The 20,240-nt window shown below is 47.7% G+C and overlaps 1 protein-coding gene across 1 annotated transcript; it reads right to left on the bottom strand.

Annotated features, from left to right (window-relative positions):
• Positions 1–769: 769 nt before the first annotated feature.
• Positions 770–18,076, bottom strand: Thnsl2 (threonine synthase like 2). The gene is made up of 9 exons (XM_036182346.1): positions 17,956–18,076; positions 14,618–14,852; positions 12,251–12,445; positions 10,945–11,097; positions 5,927–6,157; positions 4,615–4,763; positions 4,388–4,513; positions 1,421–1,572; positions 770–1,073 (listed from the first exon to the last, which is right to left on the bottom strand). The coding sequence occupies exons 2-9, from the start codon at positions 14,838–14,840 to the stop codon at positions 845–847; spliced, it is 1,458 nt and encodes a 485-aa protein (XP_036038239.1). The 5' UTR covers positions 14,841–14,852; positions 17,956–18,076; the 3' UTR covers positions 770–844.
• Positions 18,077–20,240: the final 2,164 nt, after the last annotated feature.

The following is a 20,240-nucleotide window of genomic DNA, read 5'->3' as shown; positions in this document are numbered from 1 at the left end:
CTCTGCCCAACAGCCATTCGGAGCCCCATCCAGCTACCAGAGCTTTTATTCCGGGGTTCCCCAATGTTTCAGCAGGTTGGAAGCAAATGTCAAGGAGGGCCAAGGCTCTGAACTTGGTTTGGTGGCTGAATAAGCAGAGAGCCAGAGACCAAAAGACCCAGACCACTATGTAGGTGAGTAGCTTCATGTCACAGGTCTGGAATCCTGACCCCTTCAAGGCTCATTATGTGCAGTCCCTGAAACTTGCATATTAAGAATGATACTGCCAAGCCTTTCAACATCGGCCACCCTCTACCCCAGCTGCTCATTCTTCCCCTCACAGAACAAAGGCAAGCAAGCAGATTCCCAGGAAACACCTGCAGCTTTCCCCAGAAGCAGGGACACAAGCTGCTTAAGGGCAAATCTCCTTGGGACGAGAATATATATACTTTTAAAGACACAAACTTACCATGTAGATCAGGCTGCCCTGGAATTTTCTATGTAAACCACATTGGTTCAGAGCTCACAGAGACCTGCTATCTCTTCCTCCTAAAGGCTGGAATTAAATGTGCTGCCACACCCAGCTGGAACAAGGAAGTTTAAAAAAGGATTTATTTTTATTATTTTAAATGATATATAGGTATGTGTGTCTGATTGTGTTTATGTGCACATGAGTTCATTGCCCACAGAGGTCAGAAGTGTCAGAACTCCTGCAGCTGGAGTTATACATGGTTGTGAGCCACCTGACATGGGTGCTGGGAACTAATCTTGGGTCCTCTGGAAGAGCAGCAAGAGTTCTTAACTACTGAGCCATCTTGTCCTAGTGAGTCCCAGGACAAGTGTCTTCAAACCAGTTCCGGCCTGGCTATTCTGAGGGGTTCACAGCACCACCTTGCCAGCGCTGGGACACGCTCTCAATGGTGTCTCGCAGCATCTGCATCCAGTCATCTCCTCTCCTCATCGGGAAGCAGCGCGTCTCCTTGTGCTCCAGGGCTAGGATCTCTGCAGGAGTCTGGGGAGTCAGCCCAGCAGCCTGGACTGCTTCTGGGAATTTGACAGCAGAGGCGGATGCCAGGCAGCACCGGGAGATGCTCCTGAAGATGGGGCAGGACAGGAGAGAAAAGGGAGAAGATGGAGGAAGAAGGACCGAGGAAAGTTTAGGGGCGGGGTGGGGGGTGTGGGGCAGAGAGCAGAGACAGAGGAAGACATGATTAGTATCTTGAACTTACCTATCTAAGAACCCTACAAAGTTTCCCAATGAAGACCCAGCTCAGCCTTCACCTCCCCTCCTGGCCTGGGAAATAATTCACTCCTCTTCTAAGAACAGTTGTAGTTCTTGGGCGCAGAACCCACCATGCTCCCAACATCACTATCCTTAGTCTTGCATGCCCTGCTTGGAGAAGAGCGGTGCCTGCAGTGCCCCAGAGCTCGCTGCTGGTACCTGGACTGCCCACTGTCGGTCTGCTGGTAATGGTAGTTCACCGCTGTGGCTGAGTGGGGGCACAGCAGGTACTGGTTCTCTTCCCAGCAGCGGCCCATGGTCTGGGTGATGGCCTCATCAGACACTGACTCGGATGTCACTGCCTCTGAAAGCTGAAGGAAGGGTCAGGGGTGAATGCTTGGACTAGTGAACGATATGAGGACTAAAACCCTGCGATAAACACAGCCACACCAACACCAGGAGCTAAGATGAATGCTCCAGACTGAATGCCGACCCAGCTCAGAGTGAAAGCAATCTCTGAGTTTTGAGCCAATGACAGTTTTGAGGCTACTTCGCAGAAGGATTTATACAAGTTTTGGGTACATCTCAATGTGTTTAGATCATGAATCAAACTGTCACACAGTCCTGTTCTCTAGCCAGACACAACACAAGTCATGGGTGTTCAAACCACCTGTGGGGTGAAAACTACCCTGTCAGTTCCCACCCTGTGTTGGAGCACCTCCCCTGGGAAACCTTCTAGTACTCACAGGCAGAGGAATACTCCCTTCTCAGTGCTCCATGAGTGTGTGGTTTCCAGATAATTTCCTGAAGATGTTCTGCATGCTTACAACATAGCAAACACCCTACAAACAGCACCCTCAATGGCATCAGAGACCAAGTGGTTCATAGGTTGTTTATACAGATAGGGTATTTCCTGGGTAGGGTCAGAGATGGCAACCAATATTTCCCCTCTTCTCCTCCTGCTCTTCCTCCTCTTTTTCCCAGTTCTGGGGATTGAATGCAGGGCCTAATGCATATTAAGCATGTGCTATACCACTTATATGCATCACTCAGTATGATAGCTGTATTTTCTCTTTGTATTTCCAGCACCTAACATAGTTCTTGAACCATAGCAGATAGATAATATGGACAGATGGGTGGGTGGGTGGGTGGATGGATGGATGGATGGATGGATGGATGGATGGATGGATTCCCTTCCAGGAAATAATGCATCCTTTGAGTACAGCCAGGGAGAAAAATGAAGAAACAGAGGATATGGTATCTCCAGGGTTTTTTTGTTTTTTGTTTTTTAAATTTTCCAAGACAGGGTTTCTTTGTGTAACTGTCCTGGAACTCACTCTGTAGACCAGGCTGGCCTTGAACTCACAGAGATCTGCCTACCTCTGCCTCCCAAGTGTTGGGATCAAAGGCACATGCCATCACTGCCCAGCTGATGTCTCCAGTTTTAATGGGGGATCTCACTGACATAAGGAGAAGGAGTATGTTTGGCTATGTCAAGAGTAGCATAGGCCTAGAGAGATGGCTCAGCTATTGAGAGCACTGGCTGCTCTTGGAGAGGACCCAGGCTTGGTTCTCAGCACCCACATGGTGGCTCACAACCATCTGTAACTACTGTTCCAGGGATATGAGCCCTCTTCTGACCTCCATAGGCATTGCATGCATAAAGTACACACACATACATACAGGCAAATACTCATACACATTAAATAAAAACAATGAAAACTTTTTAAAAATAAAAAGCAGTATAGATCAAGGGCATAACTCAGCTCAGATGAATGTGTCCAGTTTTGAGAAGAACCCTTCAAGAGAGATATTAACCATGGACAATTTTGTCATATAAGAGACTGTTAAAGAACTGGGAAGGCCAAGTTGGTAAATAAGGATTCTCTTCAAGCGGAGGACACCGAGATGAAATCAGACTGCACAATCTAGAAGAAGCAATTCTAGAACTTTGTGGTGATAAGAGCTGCAGTAAGGGAGCTTGCTCCAGTCGCCCTGTGGAGGGGTACAGAGCCAGCATGACCACTGACTGGGAACGAGGTACAGAAATTAAGATACCCTACAAAATAAGAACCTATCACCATGCCGCATTCAAATAAAAGCAACACTTTCTAACTAGTTCCCTAAAATACATAAAACGTATTTACTAACTAAATAAAGTCTCTCCTCTTCTAGTAGAGTGACAGAGACATGGAGGACAAAGGAGAGAGATAAGGTCAGCAAGAGCTACAGTCTCTGTCCATGTCGGAAGGGCACAATGACTTTGCCCTTGTACTGTTGTCGCTGTTATTGGACATTAACAACAATAATAAATAAAAGTAGAAACAATAACTGTGTGGAACTATATATTTCCAGCAGAATGTAAAGTGCCTCCCATGTATCTTTTGACCCAAATCTCACAGCAACCCTATGAGACAGGCATTCCTATTATCCTCGCTGTACAGATGGGGAAACTGAGGTGCCGAATCTATACAGCTAGCTTAGTGTTTCACAACTCTCCTTATTCAATCAGTGTTAGCTGTGAAAGTTCCTGGCTCACAGATGCTCAAAAAAACCAGGTGTGCCCTTCTCTTGTTCAGACTTCCAAACCCCAGCTCTATCCTGTGGCTGCATCCTTTCCATCCTCCGTGGGATGCTGTAGGAGGCATAGAGGTCTTTGTGCTCACAGATAAACACTAGGGGAGCCTAGAACGTTAAACACACAGGGCTGTTCCTTTAAGGGTAGGAATGTAATAACCGCTATCTATCCAGAAGGCTGGATGTAGATGTGTTTACTAACCTGGTGACCTTTGCTCTGTGTGGTAGAGACTTTTCCAGCACTGGATCCTCCCCCGAGACCCTTATCAGTAAATCTACAGAACCGATCTTTATGGACTTTACAAAGAGTTTTGATGTAGTCACACCTGATCTATATTTAGCTTATTTTGTTCCTCAAGGAGACACGTATGCTTTGTTGTGCACATGGGACTGAGTTAATCATCGCAAGAATGACGTTCACCATATTGTGCTGTGCTTAAACATGCCTAAAATAAACCAATAGAGGTCAGACTCCAGACGTTTGAACCATCACTGTCTACTGAGTCCTATTGAACGGCCTTCTTGCTTCCCTCAGAACCTTACTCTGCTGCCTCTGGAGGCTGCAGAGACACCCCATCCCCACCCCCCAGGCTGTGGCCAGTGACCAACCTTGCTATGTAGTTCCTTGGGGAGGCGCACACTTTGGGTTCTTTCAAACTGCTCCATGAGCGCTCTTGTTGCCTGGCTGTCAGAGTCAGAGAGCAGCCAGAAGATCCTCTCCATGTTGTAGGGCACCTGAGTTGAGAGACAGGGTCCTAGGCCACCTCATTCCAACCCTTACCCAGTCCTGCTCCACCAGCGGCTGGCCAGACCTGCTCTTCTCCCCACAGGCCCACCTGAATGTCCATAGCGGATGCCAGGGTTGGCTTGACAACCTCACACAGAGAGAAGTCTCCCTTCTGGATAGTCCTGTGGATGATGTCATTGTGGTTCACGGCCACAACCAGGCGGATGGGCAGGCCCATCTTCTGAGCAATGCACCCAGCTTGGGACAAGACGAGAAGACACCAGGATTTTTGGACAAAGGCAAAGAATTATTTTTAAATTGAGCTTAATAAAAACAAACTTTTGTTGTTGTTGATGGAGCTGAGGACCGAACCCAGGGCCTTGTGCTTGCTAGGCAAGTGCTCTACCACTGAGCTAAATCCCCAGCCCCTGAAAACAAACTTTTGTGCTGTTTGAAAATGAAAATAGAGAGAGGAGATGGGCAGAGACACAGGAGGCGGGAGAGGGAGACAAAGAGGAGGGTCACTGTGCCCGGCCTACCAGGGATGAATGCACATATAAAGTTTTGTGAGGCAACCCACTCACTGCAAATGAAGAAATGAAGTCACCACAGGCCAAATGTCTTGCCCGGATCCTACCAATCTGCAGAGTTTAGGTCTCTGCATTCCACCTTGCCTTAGGGAGGGTGTCTAACTGTTCACTGCTGACACACCAGGCTAGCGACACAGCTTCGGGGTTTCTCCTGTCTGTCCTCTTGCTGTGGGAGCACGGAGATCACAGATGTATGCTACCACGTCCAGTTGTATGTCGGAAGACCCAAACTCAGACTTGTGTAGCAAGCACGCCACCTACTGGGTTCTCTTTCCAGGCCCTTACTTCATGGAGAGGGCGGGGATGTTCACCAACATCACCTTTAGTTTTGTAAAGCCCACTCACACTCTTACATCACTTGATCCGTTCAGCTAGTAAAGGGCAGGCCCAGGGCCAGACTGCTGAGGCCAGAGTCCTTTCCGCTTCACATGGCCCCAGGGTGGTGAGAACAGTGTGCCACAGCACAAAATGGGGTCCCTCAGCAGACAGTGGGCGGAGCTGGGGATAAAGTGCAGAATTTGGGAAAGGACACTGAGCTATGTTTGGTGGTTGAGCCTTGATGTCTGTCTATTAGCCTCTGTGCAAGTAAGCACAGGCTAGGCTGTTGAAACTCCCAGGCTTGAGTCCTCAATCTCCCTCCTCTGCAGGATCCTGGAAAGTTCTGTCCCCAGGCTCTCCAAGTTAGAAGAAATCTAGGGCATCCAATGTGGTTTTCTATCATCTTTAGAATAAAACACAACCTTCTTTTGTTCCATGTTTGTAGGCAAAAGATAGCTTTTGAAAGACCCGGTACTTTCTAGAAAGTCCATTTGCATGCCAGGGTCTCCTTACCTGCAAGGTTGCCCCCAGCCCCTGTTGGCACGACCACCTCCACAGCGGGCAGGGGGTGTGTGTCCAAGGAGGGTGCACACTGGAAGTATGCGAAGAAGTGGTGTGCCATCTGCACCAGGACCCGAGACCAGTTGATGGAGTTCAAGCTCATGAGGTTGTGCTTCTGGACAAAAGGCACATCCGCAAACACGGCCTTGATGGGCTCATCAAGTTCATCACTGTTCCCTTCCACTGCCAAGGAGAGAGAAGAAGGCAGCTCTCAGGAGCAGGAGAAGCCCCTGTAGTCGCTCTAGGTTCTACCAAGGCCCTCCCAGTCGGGGCTCATCCTCTCCCATCTGGTCCAGCCTTTGCTTCCCTCACTTTCACGTGGCTTGGCCTGGCTTCCCAGGCTCCGTGTAAGCTGCTTGAAGATAGCATGCAGGTCACTTCTTCTTGTGACCATGAGTATTTGTCCTCACTTGGGAGAAAAGAAAATGCGATCAGAAGCATTTCCAGTGGTTCTGCATTCTATAACATAAGACATAAAATGTCAGCCTTCTGGGCTATTGGGAAAAGAATTCCCCTTGTATTCCAAGCCTTCACTGTTCCAAAAAGGGTATGTCTTCACTCTTCTGGAAAGAAGGAGAGAGTGTTTACCCAACTGAAAGATGTGACCTCCATTGGGGCTGGGGGAATGGTCACTTCTCTCCTGTGGGTGAAGTGTAGGTGTCCTGACTCTGCTCCTATGTGCTAGGTAAGCTTGTTGGGCAGAACTTGGCCCTGAAGCTGAGTTTGTACAGTGGTTTAATCTATTTGACAAATTATTGGGTAAATTATCCATTAGTCTAACATAGCAACACCCCAACTGAGCTGCCCCAGTAACTGTACTAGATTGACCCTTACTGTTATTGTTTTTTTTATTCTTTGGTCTTTGGCTGTTATTCTTTGGGGGCCCTCCACTCAGCTCCCAAATAAATAACATGGAATCTTATTCTTTCTTATGAATGCCCAGCCTTAGCTTGGCTTGTTTCTAGCCAGCCTTCCTTAACTTAAATTATCCTGTCTACCTTTTGCCTCTGGGCTTTTACCTTTCTCTATTTCTTTATTTCTTTCTTTACTTCTTACTCCATGGTTTGCTGTCTAGCTGGATGTCTGGCCCCTGATGTCCTCTTCTCCTCCTTTTCTCACTCCTTGATCTTCTCTTCCTAGATTTCTCCTCCTATTTATTCTCTCTGCCTGCCAGCCCCACCAATCCTTTCTCCTGCCTAGCTATCAGCTCTTTACTGGAACAATCAGGTGTTTTAGACAGGCAAAATGACATAGTTGAACAAATGCAACATAAAAGAATGCAACACATCTTTGCATCATTAAACAAATATGCCATAGCATAAACGAATGTAACACGCCTTAAAATAATATTTCACAACACCTTACCTGATACCTGTATCTAATTCTCCATTTGGATCCATACCTCAAGGTGGGTGGGTGTGAAGCTTACTGGGGGAAGTACCAGGACAGCCATTCAGTATGGCTCATCCCTGTATAGCAGCAACGAAGAGGGGAACCATCTGTAGTCCGTGTGGAAACCCCAAACAGCCTGATCCAGTGGCCAAGCCAATCTGTGCCTGGAATGCCATGGGGTCAGGAGTTGGGTCCAAGATGGATATACGAGAAGTTCAGGTCACTGAGACCCAGAAGGACATTTGCTGGGGTGCTAGAGAAACAACCCCTGGTTTTAAGGAAGAGCCACAGAAAAAGGGAGACTTGGTTACCTCAAGTCTCCATACTGTGACCTCAAGAGGAAGAAGCCTAGGACTATGGAAGACAGAACAGAGACTGGGAAGTACTTGGGTTCCTGATGGTAATGCTGAGTCTCAGAATCAACCAAGTGAGAGCCTACTTCACCCCTGGACATCCCAGTTACAGAAGCTGGAAACTGTTCCTTCAGATAGTCTGGGTTGGATGTTCTGTTACTTCCCATAAACACACACACACACACACACACACACACACACACACACACACACACATACTATAATCAATGAACATCTAGTGTCCACCAGGTACTTGGTGCTCAGGAATCACACAATGTACATGGGCATTGTCACCGTTATAAACCAGTGGCTGGGTAAGACGCTTGCCGTGTGTCTTTGTTATTGTTCTATTGCTGTTAGAAGACACTGTCACCAAAGCAACTTGTAGAAGAACGGGATTTGGGGGGCTTGCAGTTTCAGAGGGTCAGAGTCCATGACCATTAAGGCTGCAGCACTGGAGGCAGGCATGGTGCTGGAGCAGCCGCTGAGAGTTTACATCCTTGTCAAGCACGAGGGAGAGAGGGAGAGAGGGAGAGAGGGACGGAGGGAGAAAGGGAGGGAGGGAGAGAGGGAGGGAGGGAGGGAGGGAGGGAGGGAGGGAGGGAGAGAGGGACGGAGGGAGGGACAGAGAGCGAGAGAGCGCTAACTGGGAACAGCTGTGGGCTTCTGAAACCTCAAAGCCCACTCCAATGAACACTCTATCAAGGCCATACCCAGTCCTTCCCAAGCAGTTCCACTAACTGGGGACCAGGCACTCAAACATAAGAGCCTATGGACCAATCTCACTCAAACCACCACAGTCCACTCCCTGGACCCCATGACCTTGTAGCCACATCACAATGCAAAATGCACTTAGTCCAACTTCAAAGTCCCCACAATCTCTCAGTCTCAACACTGTTGAAAAAATCCAAAGCCCAACTCTCTTCTGAGACTCAAGGCACTCTCTTAACTGTAACACCCTGTAAAGTCAATGGCATAGAGTATATGGCACATAAATATGTCAGCTTCAGTTTGATCTCTGGTGCCCATTTAAAGGTAGAAAAAAAAAATAGAGATGACTCCACAAAGCTGTCCTCTGACCTTCATGGGGTCACTGTGTCATGTGTATCCTTCTCACCACACACAATAATGATGATGATGATGAATTAATAAAGTTTAAACCCAGTGCCCATGTGGTCCAGCTCTACTGTTTGAGCTTACAAAGGGAAAACACATCTTTCCTATTAGCCCCTGAATCCATACACATCCTCTTGATAGTCAAACCAGAATCTTGGAAGAAGTAAAAGAACATGAACAGCACTGCTTACCAACAAACTTGATGTCTTTAAAGCCTACAGAACTATTTCCTTGATGCACAGAACAGAAATACCTTAGCCCTAGTGATAATTATGACTTGCTACACTTATTATCAACCACACATCTTCCTTCCACTATCTCACAGATGGGCAGTGTCCTCCAGCCCCCACGGGAAGAGTTCTCTAATGTATCTGTACAAGGCAAGAGAGAAGGACTGTAGTACAAAAATCAATCCTTTGCTTACCTGGGAAAAGACAGCCCTAGACCCATGACCAGAAAGCTTGGCATGTGGGGAATAGCAGGGGCCCTCGGGAGCCCAAACATTGTTATTTAAAGTCTCACAATGACCATAAAAAAATGCAGCCAGGTATGGGCAATTACCAAGGCTGATATGTATGAGTTTGCCAACAATGGATTAGCTAAACCACAGACTTTGCACTGGAATGCACATGTGCTTGCCAAAGAAAGCACAGAGGGCCTTTTCCCTGCACTTGTGCAACTGGACAAAGGATATTCTTGCTACTCTTATGGTAAGACTTCTTTCCAGTGTCTGAGCTCCTTGTCAATGTTTGTATATTAACATCCAATCATGCTCTATGGATGACCTTAGTTACTGTTCTTTTGTTGTGAAGAGACACCATGGCCAAGGCAATTTATAAAAGGAAGCCTTTAACTGGGGGCTTGTTTATACTCTCAGAGGATTTGTTCTAGATCATCATGGCAACAAGCAAGCAGGCATGGGGCTGGAGCAGTGGCTGAGAGTTTACATCTGATCACAGGCAGAAGTCAGACAGAAAAAGAGGGAGAGGGAAAGGGGAGAGGGGAGAGGGGAGAGGGGAGAGGGGAGAGGAGAGGGGAGAGGGAGAGGAGAGGGGAGAGGAGAGGGAGAGGGGAGAGGGGAGAGGGGAGAGGGGAGAGGGGAGAGGGGAGAGGGGAGAGGGGAGAGGGAGAGAGAGAGAGAGAGAGAGAGAGAGAGAGAGAGAGAGACTGGACCTGGCCTGGCCTTTTGAAACCTTGAAATCCATCCCCAGTGACACACTTCATCTAACAAGGCCACACCTCCTAGCCCTTCCCAAACAGTTCCACTAACTGAGGACCAAGCATGCAAACATGTGAGCCTATGGTGGCCGTTTTCATTCAAACCACTCAGGATTGTACCAGGACCCAGGCAAGTTATAGAAGGAATTTTATTTTTATTTACTTTATCTTATGTGTATGGGTGTTTTGCCTGCATGTATGTCTGTACCATGTGCATACAGTGCCCAGAAGGGGACATTGGATCTCACTGGCACTGCTGTTACAGATGATAATGAGTTGCCATGTGGGTGGTGAGAACTGAACCCTGTCCTCTAGAAGAGTAGTCAGTGCTCTTAACTGCTGAGCCATCTCTCCAGCCCCTTTTATTGATTGATTGATTGACTGATAGAACATTTCCTGTGTATCAAGTGAATGATCAAACAACCATGCCAGCCTGCATGGCCAGAGTGTGTAAAACCCCAACAAAGACCCCTAAAGCTACTCTTGCCATGATAAAGGTCTTCATTATATGACAGCTATATGGAACCGGTAGGAGGCAGCCCAGGACAGCTTCCTATTTTAACAGGCATGGCCTAGTAGTCTGTCCTTTATAGAATGACATGGACTACCCACATGTACTGACACATTCTCTCAACTATGAAACACAACACTGGAAGAGAGAAAGTTGCTTAGCTTGAGTTATGGTTCTACATGGCTCCCGTACATGTGACATTGGCAAGTGGGATCTGCACAGAGGCAGCACTGACAGGCACCTGAACCAGCTGCAATAGTTCAACACAGTGAGTGAAAGTCTAAAGCCGTGCCAGCTAGTGTGGAAAACCGTGAAGTCAGGAACCTGCCCAGAGCTAAGCCGCAGCACCTCCGAACATGACCGCACGGCCCCTCACCTACCTCCAAACACATGGACATTCTCCTCCAGCACTGTTGTCATCTGGAGCTCCTGAATCTTTGTGCAATGGCCTTTGGGCAACAGAACAATGATGTCCATGTTCTTGGATCCCTGAACACTCTCAATGGCAGCACTTCCCGTGTCCCCAGCAGTTCCTAGGAAGGAGACCGACCCCTCCCTTTAGCACAAGGGGAGTAGATGAATGAAATTGACCTTAGAATACTGGTGCCCGCTGGGCGGTGGTGGTGCTCACCTTTAGCCCCAGCACTCAGGAGGCAGAGCCAGGCAGATCTCTGTGAGTTAAAGGCCAGCCTGGTCTACAGAGCGAGATCCAGGACAGGCACCAAAACTACACAGAGAAACCCTGTTTTGAAAAACCAAAAATACTGGTGCGCAATGCAGCAACAGTGGCTTTCAAATACTTGAAAGATGGGTGCTTAGTACTCAGCCCAGGGTCTGTGGATATGCTGATAAAACTCAGGGTATCAATGAGTATTCTGTACACCTAAAAATATCATTCTGAGAAGGATCCGTGTGAACTGTACTCTCAGGCTCAGCTGTGAGCACTTTGCTGTGGTGTGAACTGTACTCTCAGGCTCAGCTGTGAGCACTTTGCTGTGGTGTGAACTGTACTCTCAGGCTCAGCTGTGAGCACTTTGCTGTGGTGTGAACTGTACTCTCAGACTCAGCTGTGAGCACTTTGCTGTGGTGTGAACTGTACTCAGACTCAGCTGTGAGCACTTTGCTGTGGTGTGAACTGTACTCAGACTCAGCTGTGAGCACTTTGCTGTGGTGTGAACTGTACTCTCAGACTCAGCTGTGAGCACTTTGCTGTGGTGTGAACTATACTCTCGGACTCAGCTGTGAGCAACAAACCTTCCTTCCTTACATTGCTTTTCTCAGGTATTTTGTTACAGCAATGAGAAAAATAATGATACAGAATCCATGGTATAAAAATACATTAGAAATCCTCTAAAAACTGGCTCTCATCCTTAATGCTATGACCATTTTAATACACTTCCTCATGCTGTGCTGACCCCCAGCCATAAAATTATTTTTGTTGCTACCTCGTAACTATAATTTTGCTACTGTTGTGAGTTGCAATGTAAAATGTGTCTTCTCATGGCCCTAGGTGACCCCTGGGAAAGAGTCATTTGACCCCCAAAGGGGTCACGAGCACACAGGTTGAGAATCACTGATCTAGAAGAACTGATAGCATAAGCATTGAAAGCTTCAATCAAGGGCGTCCTGTGCATGGGCACACTCCAGCTGGGATGCTAAAGGCCCCTGCCTTTTCCTAACACCCACCTACAACAATGGTGACATGCTTCTTCCTCTTCTGCAGGAAGTACTGCAGGAACTGAGCAGTGCAGGACAGTGACAGGTCCTTGAAGGCGTATGTGACCCCATGCCACAGCTCCAGTATGTTCAGCCCATTCCTCAGTCTGCACAGATGGACCACATCTCTGTGGCGGAATCTGCTGAAGGCTTGGTCAATCAGATCTGTGAGGGTAGAGATGGACAGCAGGTGAAGGCATTAGCTCTTCAAGTTCTCTTTCTGCCTCTTTAAAGTGTTTATTTCCCATTGCCAGCTAAAAAGTCCAGAAAATCTGATCTAAATGACATGTTTAGGAACAGAATTGTATAGGTCTAGAAAAACCTGGGGGACATGTATTAAACTGCTCATACATTCCTCTTTAGAATTCCCAGAGACTAGAACTGGCTCTAAAAAGTGTCTTGTTTTCATTTTGTATACTTCTTCATTGCGTCTTTTTATTTTTATTTATCTTATGTGAATGGGTGTTTTGGCTACATGTATGGATATGTACCATGTGTGTATAGTGCCTGAAGAGGCCAGAAGAGGGAGTCAGATCCCCTGGAGATAGAGTTACAGATGGTTGCGAGTCACCATGTGGATTCTGGGAACTGAATCCAGATCCTCTGGAAAAGCAGCCAGTGCTCTTAACTATTGAACCATCTCTCCAGCTCATTTGAGTCTTTTTATAAGCACATATTTCAATAGAAGATCAAATCATGGACCAAATAAGTCAGTTTCAGCCTCCTAATTTTCTTCCCTAAAGATGGAAGTTTTGTTAGTCTATTTTTGTAATACTAAATCTCACATCTGTGGTGCCGGGACCTGGGCATGGCTGATATACAAACTTAGCCACAGTTTAGAACCTAGCTTCCTGTACTTCTGTTGTGCACCACACCTAAGACCTTATGAAAATGTGGAGTCTGGGTCAACCAGTCTGATCTGACTTTGAAATGTCTACCCACTGCCAAGGTAATGCCATCACTGCTGGTCATGGGAACAATGTAGTCCTTTTTCCTTCCCAACTACAACACCCACCATTACTGTGCAGGTTGTTTACAAACCTAGACACATTTGGGAAGAAAGAATGTCAACTGTGGCACTGCTGCCATCAAATTAGCCTATAGGCAAATCTGTGGACATTTTCTTGTTTAATGACTGATGTGGGAAGTGCCCAGCTCCCTGGGGGTGGTGTTACCCCTGGTCAGGTGGTTCAGGGTGTATAAGAAGGAAGGATAAGCAAGCCATGAGGGTCAAGCCAGTAAGCAGTGGTCCTCCATGTCTTCTGCTTCAGTTCCTACCTCCAGGTTCCTGTCCCTGACTTCCCTCAGCAATAGAGCATGACCTGAGAGTTGTATGCTGAAAGAAACCTTTTCCTCCCCAAATTGCTTTGGTCATGGTGTTTAATCACAGCAACAGAAAATATTGATTAAAAATGCTACCCTGTGGATTTTCTTCTTGTCACTCAAAATGTTGCCTGAGAACCAACAGCTGTAGTCCTAAATAGGCACTTAATAGAAGGGCAGAATCCTTATACCCACCCTGTGGTTTTCAAATGAGAATGACTCCCACAGACTCATACGTTTGAATGCTTGGTCCTCAATAGGTGGAACTGTTTGGGAAGGATTAGGAGGTGTGGCCTTGTTGGAGGAGGTGTGTCCCTGGGATGGACTGGGTGGACTTGGAGGTTTCAAAAGCTCACACCATTCCCAGTTAGCTCTCTCTGCCTCGTGCTTATAGATCAAGATGTAAGCCCTCAGTCACTGCTTCAGTGCTATGACTGTAGACATGCTCCCTACCATGATGGTCATGGACTCTAACCATCCCAAAGTGTAAGTCTCAAATAGACTCTTTTTTCTCTAAGTTGTCTTGATCATGGTGACTTACCACAGCACAGAAAAATAACACACACATACACACACACACCCCTACTGAAGTAGAGTCTGCTTTTAAAATTGAGATCCTTGAGGAAAATTAATTACACTCTACAGCTTGAGACAACCTGTCCCAGGACACTCAACAAGACAAAATAGTAATCTAGGTGTCCAGATGAATGAGAGAGACAATCATCAACACTCAAGAATTCTGGACGACTTAAAAATCCTTAATAATCTTGACGTATTTTTTTAAAATAATAATCAATCTTCAATGGCACATTTTGACATTCATCTCACTGGAGGCGGAACAGAGGAATGAGGAGTCCTGGATAGTCTAATTGTGAAATTCTAGAATCAGGAAAAAGTTCGCAAGGTTTGAGAAAGGCACCTGGGGATTCTCCAGTGGTTGGGCGATGAGCACAATTCAGGGAGGGCATGTAAGGTGCTGAGCTGGGGCAGGGGTGCTGCAGGGGGGCTCCTCACCATTTAGGTCATGTCTTGGGATGAGCTCCAGGCCAATGAAGAGGGCACACAGCTCCTTCACCAGGTTGCAATAGGAAAGCGTGCTCCAGTGACGCAGGGTCTCTCTGTCCAGCTGTGGGAACTCCTCTGGCACATACAGGCCCCCATCTGGTGCATAGCCAGAGAAGAGGGCCCCCTCAAAGTTGACCCGTGGGGCCATTCCCCGGGTGCTAGTGTACCGCATGATCCGGGAAGCCTGCAGAGGAAGAGTCCCAGAGGCAGCTGGTCTTCAAGCTCCTTGCACCCCATAGGGTGAAGCTGAGTTCCACAGTCCTCTGATGTGATCCCTGAGCCCCCACTCACTGGGATATGTATCTCAGACATGACTGTGGCAGCCCTAATTTGAATCTCATCTCAGCTTTGCCAAATCTTGTGTCAATTATAACCCTTCTGATCAAAACAGGAAATTCCACTGAGCCCACTACCTTGAGGTGTAGGTACTGGAGCATGCTAGGAAAAGAGAATTACAGCCCTTACCAGTGACCAAGAAAACCTTGGCATGGAGAAAGATCATAGCAATAGCAGCTAGCTGCCATTTTTGACAGGCTTCTTAGTAGGGAAAAGACCAGAAGATCCAATTGGCAAATGCTGGTGTGGATATGGGGAAAGAGGCACATTTAGTCATTATTGGTGGGAGTGCAAACCTGTGCAGCCACTATAGAAATTGGTGTGGTGATTCCTCAAAAAGCTAACAATGGATCTACCATATGATCCAGATGTACCACTCCTGGACACATTCCCAAAGGAGTCTACATCCTATTACAAAGCCATCCATGATCCTTGTTGTTCTATTCACAATAGCCAGGAGATAGAAACAGCCTAGAGGAATGGGAAATTGGGAGTCAGTCTTCTTCAAGGATGCAGGCTCTGAGAGGCTACCCATGCTCCAGTAGACGGTTCCACACCCATGTACTGAATGGGCTCAGTGGGGTTTTTTGTTTGCTTGCTTGTTTTTTAAGAGAGGGAGAACATGAAGGTGGGAGGGAAAAGTGGTGTGTGTGTGGGGGGAACCAGAGGGGAAAGAATGGGGACAGATGTTTGATCAAACCACATTCTAAGCATTATGAATACTAAATAAAGCCGGGCAGTGGTGGTGCAGGCCTTTAATCCTAGCCCTCAGGAGGCAGAGGCAGGTGGAACTCTGTGAGTTCGAGGCCAACCTGGTCTCCAAAGTGAGTTCCAGGAAAGGCACAAAGCTACGCAGAGAAACCCTGTCTCGAAAAAACCAAAAACCAAACAACAACAACAACAACAAAAAAACCAAAACCAAAACAAAACAAAAAACTAAATAAAATACAGATTTTTTTAAAAACTGCAAGTCCCATGTCCCAGGAAACCCTTAGTCCCAGGCAAGTCAGGATGGTTGGGCATTATTACCAATAACCTGTGCCCTACCTCGGAGCCTAATTCTAGAAGGCCAGCAGCAGACCTTACGTACTGCCTTTGAAGCTCTCTAGCCATGGCTAATTGGCTCTGGCTCCTGGTATGGATTCAGGGCCTTATGGTCCTTAGAATGAGACAGAGATCACAGAAGAACTTAGGGGTTTCAATGTTAAGGCCCCACAGTAACGGGGGTCATTTGACCATGCATAACTCAATACCACTTAGGTGTTTCTACACACTGTCCATAGAAATCTGCTCTCCTTTCCTTCCCCTTGGCCTCTGCCTGGCCCTGGAGACAGAGCCCGGGCTTTCTGCAATTGCTCTGCCACTGAGCTCCACCTCTAGTCCTGAAGTCAAGGGTCTCTGACACCTGTGGGTCCACTCCGAGTTCTACATTATCTGCCATGTGCCACTCTTGCTGCCTACAAATGCATGTACATTCACTTTAGGGACAGGGGTGTGCTAAATTACCTAGCACGCAAGTCCGTACTTTCGCCATTGCGACATGACTTTGCTATCTACAAAGTTCAAGCCTCAGAATGGTGACATCAAGTTACAAGAGTAAGCAGATAAATGAAATCACATAATGTTTTAAAATCCCGATTTCATTTGGGGCCTCATTCATAGCTATCCTCAGCCGTGTGCATTAGCCGGGCCTGAAACCAAGAATATTCTTAAATAGAACTGGGGTGGATACTGTCACGCTGGGGCAATGGGCACAAACAGAAATGACTTTAGGAATCGGGGATATACAGTCGCCCCACGCAGGAGTCCATGACAAAGAACAAAATCCAGGCAACCCGAAAGCCCAGTGCAGTGGGTAACGAACGCAGGCACAGCATCTCAGAAGGCAGAAGCAGGGTCAGGAGGCCAGTGGCTCAGCAGTGCCTTCAGTAACCACGGGGAATTCCGAAATGCTGTGGACAGGGTTAGCTGGCCTGAAATCCTCGCTGCATAACCGGACCAGAGTAAAGGAAATGCTACAAGTTAGTACTACCCAATACCCCAATCAAACCAACTGCTGCGTGTGCTGGACAGGACAGAAGCAGGTCGGGCTACCGGAACAGCCAAAAGGATCATTTCCCCCAAAGCCCCGTTCTCAGTGGAATGGACCCTAGGGTACCCGGGCACGGAAATGGGCTCCAGATTCTGTAACTCAAGAAAAGACATGAACAAGGCACAGAGCAAGGGCCTGGCTTGAACTCAGCTCGTGCCAGTGAATTCTCTATGAGCAATAAGAAGCTGGCCCATTTAGCACAGAGACCCAAGCTCCTTACAGGGGTAAGGGCCGTGTTGGTTCTGACCAATCACGTCAAGGGACAGCGTTCCCAGCCTAACAACTACAAGAAACACCCCTGCTGGTTCCAAAACATAATAAATTTTTTTTTAAAAAAATCAGTTGCACTTTCGTTAGACTGTTGTGTGACGATTCTGGACTCAGACCTCCGCAGTACATTACTGTGATAATTACTTCTTGAGACTTTTCTGGGTTTTATTCCAGAAAGGAGACAGGGCAATAAGCACGATAAATAATAATAACAGCGATACCCGCCTTTGGGCCGGGATTCCGCGTCTGGGACGGTTCGGAGACTCGGCCCCTTGCGGCAGATGGCTACCCTCGGGGTTGGCGTTTAAGGCAGGGCCTGGGCCTGGGAGTGGGGTCTAGAACCGCGGGCGAGTTCGCAGAGGCCTCTGAGCCCAGCTCACAGCCCTGGGTTTCGGGGTTCTCCCGGCACTGCTGAACCCCGGCTGCAGGTGGGAAATCCTCCCTCGCCCCGCCCCCTGCACGACCCGCTGCCACCCCAAAGCCCCTGCTGGTGCGTTAAGACGCTGGCCGCAAACCAAGCTGAGCTGCCGTGGCCAGGACAGCAGCCGGGACTCAGACACGTCGCCGCGGAGAGCGCGGGGGACGTTACCGTGGGGGCGCCGAGCTGCCAGGCTACCCGAGTCCAGTGGGCGACACGCACGGCCCTGCTGTCCCGCTGCCCAAGGTACCGAGAGAGTAGGAGCGCAGGGTTGGGGAGGAGCTCCTCCCGAGGGCGGAGGCAGGGGCGTGGATCCAGGAGGGACGTGGAGAAGGGGTGGAAGAAGGGGGCGTGGAAGACAGGGGAGAGCTACTGGCCTTGGTGCTGGTCCAGCGCCTCTCAGGCCCGGGACTTCCTTTTACTCAAGATCTTCACTGCGACTTAGTAGAATAAAAGCTGCTAAAGTTATGCTTTTTTTTTTTAATTGTTTATTTACTTATTTATTTTGAGACAGGGTCTCTCTGTATAGCTCTGGCCTCCTGGAACTTTCTATGCCCCCATTCTCTCTCCTCCCTTACCCTTCCCCCCCCCCCAATGCTGAGATTAAAAGCTTTGTTTTGCTTTTAGATGAGAAAGCAGAGGGCAATGTGGGAAGAAGGAAGGCCCTTTTTTTTGGCCCTTGGCTTTCATGGCTCTGGCCTGTGCTAAAATCCACTAGATGGATGTATCGATTTAGCTTTAAAAAACAATCTTAATAAGGTAATACTTTTTATCAGACATAATTCTAGTCTAGGATAAAATCTGACTCTTCCCTCTCCCCTTTCTTTTCTCTACCGCCGACCCGCTTAGTGGAACTTGATTACCTTGAAATCCTGATCTTTGGACTCCATTTCCTGAATGCTGAGATCAGAGGACCTGTGGCACCAACCCTTTATGCAGGGAATCAAACCAGAGCTTTGGGCTTGCTAGCAGAGCACTTTACCAGCTGAGCTGCAGTCCCAGGCTCCAATTTATTTTTCAGAGTGGAAAAAAGCAAGAACGTGGGGAAATTTTTCTACAAATATGCCCCTATGTCCTTAGATTCACATTCACACTCCTGTGTAAGCATCTGTTTGAAGACAGGTACACATTGAGATTTATTTACTCTTGGCCCTGGGCTTGGCCTGGTCCTTTGCCCCAGCTGGGTCTCAAGGAGATTCTGGGACTTGTAAGGCATAGACATGCCCCCTGGTGTTGCTTGACTCATTTTTCCTCCCCGGGGTCTCTGTTTCCCCAAGCTGCCTGCTGGGGAAACTTCCAGCACACATGCTTGTCCTCCACAGCCTCAGAAGGTCTCACCCAGCTGCTACTGACTGGACTGGGTGGGTCTCCGATTCTCCTGAGTAGCAGGCACTAAGAGACTGTGTCCCTGCTCAGGGTATGGGAGAGGTCTTCCAAACACAAGATGGGGCCAGAGGCTTGTTATAGAGCTGACACAGGGGTCAGAGGGGCCAGCCCACTGAGGGGTATAGGTCAGTCAAGGACCTCCTCCAAAGTGTTTCTGTGCTTCCCATGAGGTGCATTTAATCAGGGAAACTGGGAGTCAGGAAATGTCATAAAAGTCAGCGCCGTTTGTTACAGTCTTCATAGGAAGACTTCATAAGCATCCAAGGACAGACAGCAATGCCATCCACGGGGCTCTTCCACCAGGCTGTCTGCCTCGCTGGTCAGGCCTCCAGGACAGCACAACGCTGGGGCCAGAGGGCAGCCAGAATATTCTGTGAAGCCTACTTTGCTCACCAGGGAGAGGACAAGGCTGGAGGAACATCTAAGTTAATCATTAGGACCTGTACCTGGGGCACTCAGCACAGGAGCCCCAGAAGGCCTAGGAGGAAGTCTGAACTCAGAGCAGTCAGCACAGTAGAACTGTGGAGTTCATTTCTAGTTTGGATGCACATAAGAGTTTCTTCCATCTTCTTAACAGTCTTCTATTTTAATATATATATGTGGATTTTAAAACTATACAGCAATTAGTTCTATTAAATGATCAGACTGGAGCTGGAGAGATGAGTTAGCTATTCAAAGCATTGGCTGCTCTTCTGGAGTTCAGTTCCCACCCCACCCCCCATGGCAGCTCATAACCATCTGTAAGTCTAGATGTTGGAGTAAGGGGGAAATGACCTGACTCCACCTTTTGACTTCCACTGGTACCAGGCATGCAAGTGGTACACAGGCATACATGCAGGCAAAACATTCACACACATAAAATAATAAAAAATAAAAATAAAAAACAGACCAAGGCATTCTTATTGGCAATCTTGCCCCAAACAGATCAGGTAAAATTAGATGTAGCATTTCACAGGCTGTCAAAATCAATTTCAGTTCTGAGGCCACACACATAATTAACAAAAATACATTAATCACATTAAGACTACCGAAGAGAGCTGAAAGAAACCACAGGATCTGAATAACTAGGC

The sequence above is a fragment of the Onychomys torridus genome, chromosome 3 (genome assembly GCF_903995425.1).
Source record: "Onychomys torridus chromosome 3, mOncTor1.1, whole genome shotgun sequence".
In the NCBI taxonomy this organism is placed as follows: Eukaryota; Metazoa; Chordata; class Mammalia; order Rodentia; family Cricetidae; genus Onychomys; species Onychomys torridus.
This window is presented reverse-complemented; position numbering and strand designations above follow the sequence as displayed.